We start from the raw sequence: 14,371 nt of genomic DNA on the forward strand, positions 1-14,371 counted from the left end.
CTGCGTAAACTCTCGAGTTTGATAATCTTGATTGTTAGACTCATTGTATGAGGTATTATTCGTTTCTATTCTCATAAGCCTTCACACATTTGTTCTTTATAAAGCACCTTGATAGGTTCAATTAAAAAAAGTGTTTATAAATTATAATTGATTTCTATTCCTAGCCAATGTGAAACTTGTAGTAGGACGGAATAAGATTGTCTCATGAAAACTTCTCCAATATAAAGGTAGAGATGCAATGATCTTGATAAGATCTCAGTTCAACATCTAATTTAACAAGAAGAAGAAAAAAAAATCATCCACTAACTAAAATTAACTACAAATATTTATAAGTTTCGATTACAAGTCCCATTTTCCTAATATATTGGGACACATCATGGATGGGTATACATTGATAGCTAAAACACCACAAGTAAAACATAAATATTCACCATGACTTAAAACAATGGATTGATTTTATCTTCCCCCTTAAGCATTTTTTTCTAGGTTTTTTTCTTCATTTTTTTTCCCATGGTGGCACAGGGGAAGAGGGTTTAAGGACTGAAGTCCCACATCAGTAATTGTTCCACATGTGGGGCATCCCCACTTCAGATAAGTAACTCTCTGAACTTCCTTCTCCTAAGCTTGGTGACCCTTTTAGGCTTTGGTTAAGTGGATTCCTTTCCATCTTTGTGATCTGATTCAAAACAGCTTTTAACATTTTTCTGTCACATGATAAAGGGTCTAAGCAATAACCCAAATTTGGTGCTCCTCCATATGCATTAGTTGCATGGTTGGCAGGTAACTTAGGCTCCATAGTGGCCATGTGGTTGAAAATGGGGCTTGTTTGGTTCTGAGAGAAAATGGAGAAGCAGGGCACTTGCTCAAACTCATCTGCATGGGTTTGAGTTTGGTCAAAACTTATGTAAGAGTCCATTAATGCAGGAAGAGATGAAGATCCTGTGTCCTCATAGCAGCTACCCATTCTAGGTTTGGCTGAAACTTCTCTGTTTTTGTAGAACACCCTACACAAAACCCAATCTTCCTGCATGTACACAAGGTGCAAATATTTTAAGATAAGGTCATCAATTAATATTGGATGAAGCAAAAAGTTAAGAAAGTGAAAGGAATGCAATATGATTGATCCTATAATATATGCCATGTTCTCAACACAAGCAAAAAACCTTTACACTTGGAAGAATTTGGTGCTTTCATAGGCTTACATAAGTGTGTAATAAAAAATTCCTAGAGGATCTTCTTAGGTAAGCTACCCAATATATCTTATGTAGTCACAATTTAGCCAATAGCCAGGTGAGACAAATTTGGTTTCGGCACAGACCAGAAACATATTCCATAAAGTCAAAAGTCCTTAAATTTTTTATTGCAAATCACTAGTTGCCTCCCTGATTCATGCAAAGGAAACCAAACAAGGCTAGTGCCAAAAGTCTATATATAAAGTAATATTATATATATTGACCATTCAAAGTGGTTAATGGAAAAACAAATCCCTCATTACTAACTCGTTTTGGTCCAATACACATTGGAATTTTATGTTATCATAACATAACATAAATTACTTTAGATAAATGCATATAATTGAAATATGTTAAGGAAACGAAGAAGTTAAATCCTAAGTAAATAAAAAAGTTTTTTATACTATTATTCAATTACAAACCATCACGTTTAATAAGTTTGTCGACTTTTTCAATAATTAATTTAAAAGGCATATCAAATATGATTTATGATAAGTTAATATTAATGGTGTATAAAAATTAAACTCATAAATGCTTTGGTATGTATACCTTGGAAGAAGAAATTTTAGGAGGTCCATGAGGTCCTTCAATTCGAAACTCATGCATGACCCACTCAGTTTTATTTCCTTTGGGTGCCCTCCCTTGATAGAACACCAAAGTCTTCCTCATCCCTACAAGGGTGCCCTTGCGGAGGATAGACCTGTCCTTCCCTGTGGCCTTCCAATACCCTGAAGCAGTGGCACGATTTGTGCGTAGCCCTGTTGCATACTTACGGTCTCTTTGTGTATAGAAATACCACTCCTTCCCTCCCACACAAGCTGTTTCTGCACAACCATTACAATACAATATTGTTATGATTAAGAATCTCGTGCTTCAATTACATATATCATTGCTAAAATAATGTGGTATGTTTTGTGTTCTAGTCAATTATGACTAGTTAAAAGCAATTGTTCATATTAACAATATTACGTTACTATATAAGTTGAAGAAAATAAGTGATTCAAGTATACCAGTATCATATATATGCAAAAGAAGGGTCTGATTAACTTTTTTTTTGGTGATATATGATCTCTTGATTTCAGTAAGATGAGGCACATGTGCAGTTAGGTCAATAAGGCGTGTCTTGTGTTGAAGTCAACTATGACTAGTTAAAAATAACTGTTCACATTAACAATTTATCTTTTGTTTAATTTAATCCTAAAAAATGTTCATGGCTTTCTTTACTTTGTCTTATTATAAGAATTGAACATTTTGATTATGGAAACAGGGAAAGAAAGAATAAAGAAGTTATATTCTACCAATTGTATTATATAGACTTTGAGATTATTTTAGAAATACACATATATAATAAGAAGAATCAGAGTACAGTTTAAAGAAAAATACAAAAAACAAATAGTTCTTGATGGGAGGCAATTACTATTATTTGAGTGCAAATTATTCTGGTTACTATTCGGATAGGCCCCTATTTATAACTAGCTGAATTCTTCCATTAACTGTTCTTGTTTCTTCTGATTTGCCTATCCTTATCAGTTTCTTTTCATATATGACATGCTTATATAAAATACAAAACTAATTATGGTGATTTCATAATCAAACAGTTGATATTATTTCCAAAATAATGTAAACTATGAACCCATGGCCTAGCACACCAAAGCAATGTTGACCCAATATATCAGGCCTAGAAATCTTTTTTGCCCTTGTTGATATAAATTTTTTAATAAGCATCTCAATAATTATGCAGATATTTTGAGTATTTTTTGTTTGTTAAATATTAAAAGGGAAAAATGTTTAAAATTTAAAAATTAAGAATGAAATAAATCCTCTTCTTATTCAGTAAAGTAATAGCCGTTTCAAATTATTATCCAACGAAGGGGGAAAAAACAATTATCAATAAGGACAAGATAGTTAAAGAGGTGTAAATTTAATTGTCTTTGTTTATGATGAGTAAAATCTCACAGTATATTTGTTTTTGACATGAAAGTACAATAAACATGGTGAGATCCAGCTAGAATAGTGATAAGGCTTGAGAGTTCCATCACTTTAACACGACATGTGTAAGGGGATGAGATGTTCATGTGCAGTGTGTTGTTGCAATGAAAATCAATATTTGAATTATTGTGGTGGAAATCACTGTCAAACTCTTTATAATAGGACAAGATTCAATAAGTCAATTTATTCCAAACTGAAAAAAAAAAGAAGCTATGAAGGTGATATATATCTTCCATTAACCGTTAGATAGTATTACAATATTATCGCATATAGCCACATGTACATGCATATACATGATTTTTAGAACTTCCCATTCAGAGTTGCCAACCTAACTGTGTAGATCCCTTTCATGGGTATGCATATTTGTGTACATGTTATCCATATTCACATTTCATAGCATTAATTAATAATTATTATTAAGTACGGATGAAAAATTATTTTTTATTAAAACAAAAAATAATAATGATTTCCAATATATATAATTTTTATTATTATAAAGTACAGGAGTGCAGCCACCTGTACCTATCTGTGTGAATGTGGCTGGGGTTGGAATTAAAGTCATGACCCACATGAAAATGCAGACTGAAAATAGTGATATGTGTTCTCAATTATTCAATTACAAGGAAGAAAATATTCAATTAATATAGATCATACATCATAGATGGAATTATTGATCCCAGAAAAGAAAGAAAAAGAGATTAAAGAATAACGGTTTTGATCTTGCTCTTTCATTAATTGGCATGTATATATAAAGCAGCGGAATCAAAATATCATATCATAGCTAATAATTATTGGCCGGGTTCAAGTTCAAAGAATCAAAGCTTCATGGACTCATCTACATGACATATAATTCTAAGACATTAGGATTAAGGTATGGCCTACCAAAAATGGAATTCAATATAACTATCAAAGTTTCAATTAATTTTCTGATGAATTGATTTGCAACAATGAAAGCTTCTATAATGTCTCATTAGTCACAGAGATGACAGGTATCATAATTCCCCATCAAAGCACTCACAAGTGCACGTATAGATTGGGATTTATACTAGCCATTGCAGTTGTTATCATCACCTCACCCCCACATAATCAATTTACCCCTCATCATGCTTTCAAACAGAACAAGAATTCAACACAAACGAAAGTAACAACTCATTTTCTACTTTGCAAACCGTAATAGGAAACTGAAATATTGGATCAAGCATGCTGCATGTCCATTATTAGTCTCATGTGGGGTGCCTTTGGCTTTGAGTGTGAGATGATGAAAAAACTACAGGAAATTTCTGGCTGATCAATTACCCCCCAAATTAATTTTATTTATTTATGAGAAGAAAATTTAAAGTATAAATTGTGTGAGATTAATTTCCAAAGATAGTGAACTCTAATGGTCATATATAGAGAAATTGAGAAACATGTCATGTATGTATAAAACAATAATTAAATTTATATTAGAGAATGCATGATATGAGGGGAAAGAGTAGGCACTATATTGCTCACCAGGAATATCCCATGGCTCACACTTGTTAAGGTCAACGTTTATCATGAGAAGGGAATCATTGTGTGCCACCTTCTTCATCAAGTAATCACACACAAGTTCTTCATCTCTTGGATGAAACCTGAACCCTGGTGGCAGCTTTGCCTCTACCATGCTTATGTTGCTCATTTTTCCTTCGATAAAGGTAATAAAGGTGAAATATAAGAGATGAAGAAAAAAAGAAAGATGATAATAGAGAAAAAAGAAGTTCAAAGTTCAAGTGAGAAATTTTGAGAGGTATAATAAAGGGAGAAGGAGAAGAAAGGAATATATATAAATGTGGGAGGGATCACAAGTGGGTAAGTCAACATGTAATTGCTTGCAAGGAGGGAGGGTAGACTTGTCATTGAGTTGTGTATCTCCAGTGAATGATGACGTGCACAAACCAATCACTGCCAACTCGTTGATTTGTACCCGTAATTCTTTTTTTTTTTTTTGTACAGAAACTTTTTTTTATGGGCAAAAACCTTTTGACAGAATTTGTACCTCCAATTCTAGGAAACTAGTTTATTTCCATATCTTATGAGATTAAGAAATATTAAACCTTATAAAAAAAGTTAAATATTGAAAATTATACTTTATTGCATTTTAATTTTTTAATATATGTTTCTAATTATGGATTAAAATTTATTGAGAAGTAACAAAATGATAATGTATTTTTTTTTATAAAGAATATATGTATTTTATATGAGAGACAATTTTACTCCAATCGAATACTAATAGAATTATTATTAGTAATAAGAATTTTCTTTTAAATATTTAGTATAATTGTATATTCAAGAATCAAACTTAAAATCAGTAATTAAATTGAAATAATTTTATCTTAATTAATCTACATATTGTATAGTTAATTATCATATAAATCTCAACATTATTTATAAGTTATATTTATAGGTTGATATTTTTTAATAAATTTTACTAAGATTATCTTAATAGTGATGAATTTAGGTAGCTTGTGTGGAATTCTAGATTTCAATTTCAAGTATAAAAAAATGTGGTGTTGTTAATAAAAGTAAATCTTATCTATAAATGATAGATATATGATGTAAAAAAACTAAGGTAAATATCTCTCCCTTAGAATGTCTCCAAAAAAATCTCTCTCTTACTCAGAGAGATAAACATTAAATTTCAATTAGACTTTAACATATTTAAATTTAACACGATTACTATTACGCATACATTAATTTCGGATGGAGAAAATAAGATAATAATTAGAGAGTTGGCACAAGAAGCAGCCAGTCTCAAATCAACACACAGAAGGAGGGGAGGGTTCACACAGATGATGAGAACTGACATAGTCATTTATTTTAATTTTTGTCCACTTGTGCATGATCTCTCTCCCCTCTATTAATTTATTTATTTTGTTCTCTGTTTTGTTATTTATCTTTGTCATGAATTAATACATTTTTGTTTTGTACAAATTCTTTGCCCAAAACTAGCAATATATAATCTCTACGAACCCATGTCTCTCTCTCTCCCCCTTCTACTTTTTAATTGTATTCATATTGGTTGTTGATAAGCTGGCATCCATAGGAATTTTCTTGAATGGCCTTTATTTGGAACAAAACTATATATGAGTCATTATATTCATTAATTTTGTTCATGGGCTATGGACTTATGGTGAATAATTTATATATAATGAAGACAAATTAAGGAAACGCATAGCCTAAAGAGTATTTTGTTCTGAAATGTGATAGGAGGGCCGGGGAGTTAGGGCGTTAGGTGATCAATTTAGTCATAAGATTAAAATAATGGATAAACACGAACACTAATGGTTTGATTGATTGATGATTAATTCAAATCTTGCTATTAACCCAACAGTTGAAAAGGGTCACTCCTCCTAAATTCTTTAAATCTAACTATTAGAAAATGTAACTTAATTAGGCATGTGATATTAGAGGGTTATAAATTCAGATTCTCTTATGAAATGGAGTAGAAATTATATTCTCCATTTTCAAATAAGTACCATTTTGGTGATTTTTAAATTACATGCCACTTTTCAATATTAGATGTGTGTTTAGTTCAACATGTTTTAAAAAATAATTATTGTTTTACTACTTTTTTTAAAAATTGAAAATAAGAAAAAATATTGTTCTCAAATATCCATTGAGAAAATATTTGTTGTTTTTATTTATTTTTTCCTTCTCTTTCTCTAATCTAGTGTTCCTTTACCCCCTCCAAATACATACTGTTCAGTCATTTTTATTTTTTTAATATATACAATATTTAAAGGATAAATTTGGTCCTATGATTTTTTTCTTAAAATTTAGAATTTCTTTAATCTTTGTATAATATTTTAAATAGATACGTATTTCAAAATGAAAGTAGTTCTAGTTTGAGCAACTCTTGGGAACGAGAGAAAAATCAATACCAAAAGATTGTGTTTTTTATATTCGTAAATTAAATAAACTAATTTGCTGATATTACCCACCAGTAGGTTGAATAGAAAACCTTTTGTTTCATTTAAAACTTAAAAGGACGTACGAAGATTTGAAAATGTTTAAATACACATAATTTTTTTACAACAAAAATGCTCCATCAGAACTTTTAAGGTAATTTAAGGAAATTACCTTTTCCATTTTGAATATTCACCACGTATTGAATACATATATATATATATATAGAATTACGGTTAAGAACTTAAATTAAAAAATTACAAATAAAATAAAATGCAATCATTTTGGATGCGTTTTGGGAAAATAGTTTATATTATTTGAAATTTAAATAATTAATTTTTAACTAAATTTTCTTTACTGTGTTCTTAACTATAATTATTAACCTAGGTTATTGATGTAGAAGTAATTGGCAAAATTAATTATTGAACTAGTTTCTTTTTTTTAACTGAATTACTGAACTAGTTGAAACTGACTTGTTTGTATATATTTTAAATATAAATTGTATTTTCTTGGACTAAAATATATTTTAAGGTAATTAATTTTAGATTTATTTTAGTTAATTTTGAATTCTTATCATTTCCATATTTCAAAGACCAAATAATTTATTGAAAATAAAATAAATTGTGTAATTAATTAATTAATTGTAGAGAAAGGGATGATGATTTCTTGAATTAAAATGGGAGGAATTTTGTTAAAACCATAAAAAAATGAAAAGGGAAATAAGTTATACAAAAATAAACACGATAAGTTAGTGACCGTAAAATTATGTACTAAATACTTTTATTTTAATTGAGTAAATTTGTAAACAAATATCAACATTTATTTATATGAGTGATAAGAATTTGTGTCTCTTAATCAAGTGATCCAGCCTCGTAAGCTTATGTATGTTTAGAATCTCTCATAGAGACTAATTACTACTTTTCAATAACTAACATTTCATACAATATCATTGTCAAAACAAAATATAAACAAATTAAATAGTCATAAAATAGTTAAAAACTGAAATGTCTAGTAAAGCATAAAAGTATAACCTTCATTTAAAGCCTTAGTACATGTTAAATTCCTCATTATGCCATTGAAGGTTAGATGCTAAAAAATGTTAAATGTAGTATATATATTTTCTGAATAATTGTAGATAAACTGGGCATGTGAGGGCTACATTTATCGAACTTGCCAGTGCAATGCATTAAGTAGCATGTGCATAGTAACCGTGAAAGAAAAACCCTACCTTGCATGAATAATCCAATCAGAAGTGACACCTTGACAATATTCACTTGGGTATAGTAGATTCAAACCAAATGGAAAGTTGCTTCATATATGCTCTCAAACTAGCTAGTACCTTTGGTGTGGTAGGATTGTGATCATGAACATATAGGCCAGGTGGATCCAGCCACACGTGAATTTTATCGTCAATGCAACTAATTTATGTGTTCCTCCAAGTCAACTTAATTGACAATTTCCTGCTACCCTGATTTCAAATTCAATCCATTAACAGAGTTAGAGGAGAAAATTGCATGTAGGTAATATAATTAAAGTCATCAAGAAAATAGGGATATTGATGGAGTAATATATAATAATAACAATGGTTGAAAAGAGGCACACATTCATGGGGTAGACTAAAACCGTATGGGATGTCACAATCATGTAAAAAACAAGGAGAGTGGAGAGTAGGGAATTTGATGACAACGTTTGGCAGATGAGGCAATTGGTGGAAATTTTGACTATTTCAATTTTTATTTTTATTTTTTTCTGGTTAGGTAAATACAGGTTCCCCATTTTTAGGTATTGAATTTCGGTGAGAGGGTCACGTGTGTGCCATAAATGTCTCCATGGAAAGGGGGGTGGCGGCTAGTGTGGCCTTCTTGAGAAGTTTAGTGTTGATGAGGAAGGGTAGCATCAAACCTTGAATTGCAATAGTGATTATGTTTTTTTCCCCTTATTGAGGAAATAATTTCCCAAATACCATAACTAATAAAGTTTTAAATTGTTTTCAGTAGGTATAGCTTTTTCGCAATTTTTAATACTAAAGACACATGTGATAAGACATCGTCAATGTAACCGTAATTATGATCACAAAAACTCCAAAAAATCTTGACGTTGGAATTACAATTCTAGCTCCGAACCATATTTGAAAACCCTTGGAAACCATTAAATAGTTTGTTACATAATCATCTTACTTACTACTTTCTTTACCCTCTTTTCTCCACAGTTTAATTTTTTTGGAGGCAATTATGCTCGAAACATTATCGGACACTGAATGTGAAAAAATAAAATAAAGTGTAATTCTTCATTCATTTACCAAGAGTTTGAATATAATCTTGCAATTGCATGTCTTGTTAAACTCTGGCTGTTTGTGAAATGTTGGATTGAACTTGACACATTGAACCTATATATTTTTTCTGACTTGACATCAATATAAAGATCCAAAATTTCGTAGTCGTACTTTGCATTTTACTAGTGCATGCACACGGTTTACTAGACTTGGCCTATTAATTATACACAGGGGAACTAAATTTGCCATAAAGATTCAAGAATACTGGTTTGGTGAATTGTTAAGGGGAAGAAAATATTTGAACACAAATGAGATGTTTAAATATAATTGCGAACATCATTTGTATTACCACAGAGTAAAAAAAAAAAAAAACTAGCCCTAGTTTTATAACCCTGGATAAAGATACTATGGATTTGTTTATAAGAATTTTGAACATACTAACCTATTCTTAAATCATAGGCTACACAAGAAACCAAACCATTGTCTCAGCTAGGTGACACACCACTTCATAATGTGCAAGCAAACTCATCATCAATGTATCTGTCTTAATTATGTCAGGCCTACCATTTGCATGCGACCATTATCAAGATGGGAAGAGGAACAGTGGTTATAGTTTTGTCAAAGAAAGTAGGCCATGGCTTCATTAAATTAGTGTATATGTGTGTGCACATGTGTATATATTATATAGTCCTATTAGAAATATGAAGCATGTTCAACGTTCTGATATTTTTGGTGAAAGACTGCCACACCACTAGTTAAAGTTAACACTCATAAAAGTCACACGCACACATATACACACACACACTATATATATATATATATATATATATATATATATATATATATATATATATAAAAGACTCTCTTATGCAATTGAATATTTGCTGGGAACCGTGCACAATCTGATAAGTGAGTTAATTTCTAATAATCTAATGATAAATGGATTAACTTTCCATATTAGGGGCGGGAAGAACAGAAGGGACATAAGCATGAGTTAATTTGAGCTACCCTTGTTCAATACGACTCCTGTTTCAATGAATGGTGACTGAAGTCAAACCTCTGAATAGAGTTCAGATATACAAGAGTGTTTAGCCAATCAGAAACTGACATCCAATACAAATCATGGTGCTTTTAGGCCAAAAGAATCTTGGTTTAAACAAGGTCTAGATTCTGGAATGTGACAGAGACAACAGTGTGAGACAAACTAAACTCCTATAATAATGATTTGATTTCAAACTTCATAGTAACCATGAGTCAATGCAGTATTTGTGTAGCCAACCGTGAATAATATTTTTTTAAAAAAATTAAATACAATTTCTTGTGTATTTTTAGAAGTATTTTTCAATAAGAATTGAAGTTTCACATACACATGACTAAAGTCGGTTACGTATTAAGAGTGAGTTCTAACTCGATTAGGAAAATACATGAGTTGTTGTAAGAGGGGGTTTGATTTGACTATTTTTTATTTTCATTTTTATTGAAAATAGAAAATGATGATGAAAATGCGTTTGGTTGAATTTTTGAAAACATTTTCAATGAAAATATTTTCTCAAACAAACCAAAAATTGGAAATAATAAAATCTCGTTTTCAGTATTTTCAGTTGAAACCAGAAATTTCATTTTAGGTAAAATGAAAACGCGGTGACAAAGAATATAATTTTAAGCAAATCTAAAAATACATTTCTTTTTAAAAACACATTTTTAATATTTTTATTTCTTAAAAACAAAAAATAAGACGACAAATCAAACATGTTTTTAAAATTTTAATCTTTTAAAAATAAAAACAATTTTCAAAAAATAAAAATAAAAAATGAAAATGCAAACCAAACACACTCTAATATATCTTATTTCAATTCCTACATAATAAAAAAAAAGTGGACCACAATACATGCTCGGTGTGGATAGTTAGTATTGTATTGTGCTCTTGAGAGTATTTACTCTAGCGCATATAGGTGTTAAAATTAGGTTAGATATCCTGACGCAAGGCCTCTCATGAGCAATTATATCTTGTTTTCGTATGATAAGAAAATAATTCTATTCTTAATTGTGGTGTAATTCGTTGTACACAAGTGTATGCTAGTGCTTCTATTATTGGTGATAACTTCGATCAATACTTATAATTTTGGGCTGGCTCAATATTTGAGCCAGAAATATCATCATACAGATTTTGGATTATTACCCACAACAACCTTGGTAATATGTATAATAAATATTTTATATTAAATATAAGCAATAGTTATCAAAATGAACTCCAGACTAAAAGCACCTAAAGAATTCGATGTCCAATTTCCAATTTTGGAGAACAACGATGCACATTTATCTGGAAAATGATAAGCACACGTAATGTGTCCAAATCCAATCGCTTTAGTATTTTTGAGTTTTGAAAAGTCTATTTCACTTAGTGTATCTCTAAACTAAATCCATTGTCTATAACATGCAAATACGGTTACTTTCCATTCAAACCGCCATGATGAAAATTTGACCAATTCATGAGAGTGATGTCGTGCCTATCTGAAACCACTAAGGAGCCTTACTAGTATATATGGTACTGTAGCTTCAGTCACTCTTCTTTTTGTTGATAGTAACCTTTCATGTCATTTTGCATCAAAATGAAAGGGAAAAACATTCACCAAAAGCCTAAAACGACAAGTTTGGAGCACGTGGCGTGCTTTGTGGCACTGCCATGTGTTACAAAGCCGCCACAATTGGAAAGGGAATCAAAATTACAAAAGGGTTAGTTCATCAAATGGCTAGACTTTTAAACTTTAAACTTGGTGCAATACCAAAACACTTATTAGTTTCTTTCTTTCCTCAGTCTTGGTCTTCAAAATTGCCTTTCCAACATTACAACCACTATTGACAAAGAAATCACTTATTAGTTATTATCACCCCTTGCAATGGCTTTTGATAGAGAAACACCACAAATTAATAAACCAAAAAGGGGTTTAATATTAATGTTTCCTAATTGGTTTGGATCACTTAAACACGAATGTGTAAACAAGAACTGACGTGGCTAATCACCACGCGTAGAGCTCATGAACTAATTTGACTGGCAGCGCCATGATAGGTAGTTGATGAGACAACTGTTGGATAGGACGAATGAACATAATTTGAAGAAAGATGAACTGGTCAAATTGTATAGGATTAGAGGATAGAATGAAAGAAAGTTAAATATAACAATATCATATTTCATTGTTTATCTTCATTTATCAACATGATATGACATAATTAACAAATAATCATATTTCTTAAACATGTGATCATAAATCTCTTAAATGAAACTCAGTATCTTAAAAAATTAATTTTTGACTTACGAATGAAGAATATCATAATTTACACCAAATTATTTATATTCATTTTATTTTTCTTTCCGAGAAAAGTGAGATGAAATGATATATTCTTCCAATAAAATGGAAATTTTATATTTATTATTTTTCATTCTAGTGAATTCCACTTCAACAAATCTCTTTCTATCAATTCAAATATAGTCTTAATACTCTCTAGTATGTACCGGATATACATGTAATTATATATGTGTAGTTATATTAGCCACCTATGGATTTATCCATTTCAGCCATCAACTATCACTATCAGATGAAGAGATCAGGATTCAACAGAATATACGCCGTGGCACATAGCAGCCCAACCAGAATATACCAAATGATGTAAGCCACTCGTTCACGTCTTTTTTGTATTTTACTCAGAAATAGTTATTGAACATATAATCTCTTCCTCATTATTATTACATGACAAAATTCCTGAAAGTTCCACTTACCCACGAAATATATCATTCGAAGTTTGTGATATTCAGGTAAAGAATTTATCTTTTTTTAAGAACAGATTCATTACACCACATTATCACCATCAGTACAAAACAGTGTGCACCTGGCTGCTTTCAAGTTTTCGGATTCCTCAGCATCTCTAAACGATGTTTGCATATAATGATTCAGATATTATTAAACGAGGTAGTGAAACTTAAAGGGTGGAAAATAATACAAGAACTAAATAATTAAGGAACCATAGAAAGTGTTGAACTATTTACTAGCAGCAGATGAGCATAAAAAAAATGAAAACGAGAAAAGATAACAGAATAAAGGGCAAAGCATACTCAATTTAGAAACCTTTAGTAAAGTTACACAAAACTTTGAATAATATCAAACTAAAAGCTAAATGTTTGCCAATGCTATTGCATCTCACACATGTATTAAGTGAACTTCAGAATGCCTTAAAACTTTCTAATAGCTAATTAGGAATCCTGAAGCAATTCAATATCAAAAAGTAAAAAAATAAAGTACAATGGTATAACAGAAAATAGCAGCTTTTAGCTAACTTGTGCAACTCAAATTATCACTAAAGTACAGAGAATCCACTTCCAAGTCCAACCTAACTTGCCACACAAGGTCAAAGGTTCTATTGTTGTTTCTGACTATAGCACAAGATGAAATCCCTAACTCTTTGACTTTTCCATGGGAACATATAGGGATCCTAACTTAACAAGTTATCAACTTTTAGCAGGGATAAAGTCCGTCTAACAACTACACGGTGATTTTCTAAACATTTTAATACAGAGATTAATATTTAAGACAAATCTGGTAGCCCAGTAGTGAAGTTGGAAGCAGATAAACAAGGATGTTGCCTTTTTAAAAGACAGACACTAAAAGGTTGAAAGGAAGATCCTGCCTAGCAAGAAGAAAATGTGTGTTCATGAACATTAACCTATTTGATACAGAAATGACCTTCCTAGTAAACTAGAGTAAAAAGACACAAATGAATACAAAAAACATCAGAGTATAAACTATAGAGGAATTCCGGTCAAATTATCAGCTTTTCCAAATACCATGCACACTCATTCCCATATCAACTACAATTTTCAGCAGATATTGTTAAAAAAATACGTCTAGGCATTTCTTTTAGAATAATAAGAACTTTCGCAAGTAATCAGTCCAACACT

The 14,371-nt window shown here is 30.6% G+C and overlaps 1 protein-coding gene across 1 annotated transcript; it reads right to left on the bottom strand.

Annotated features, from left to right (window-relative positions):
- Positions 1-265: 265 nt before the first annotated feature.
- LOC114385885 (NAC domain-containing protein 21/22-like) lies at positions 266-4,997 on the bottom strand. Its single transcript, XM_028345928.1, has 3 exons — positions 4,716-4,997; positions 1,782-2,056; positions 266-1,024 (listed from the first exon to the last, which is right to left on the bottom strand). Exons 1-3 carry the CDS (start codon positions 4,879-4,881, stop codon positions 554-556), a joined length of 912 nt encoding a protein of 303 aa, XP_028201729.1. The 5' UTR covers positions 4,882-4,997; the 3' UTR covers positions 266-553.
- Positions 4,998-14,371: the final 9,374 nt, after the last annotated feature.

The sequence above is a fragment of the Glycine soja genome, chromosome 15 (genome assembly GCF_004193775.1).
Source record: "Glycine soja cultivar W05 chromosome 15, ASM419377v2, whole genome shotgun sequence".
Taxonomy (NCBI): Eukaryota; Viridiplantae; Streptophyta; class Magnoliopsida; order Fabales; family Fabaceae; genus Glycine; species Glycine soja.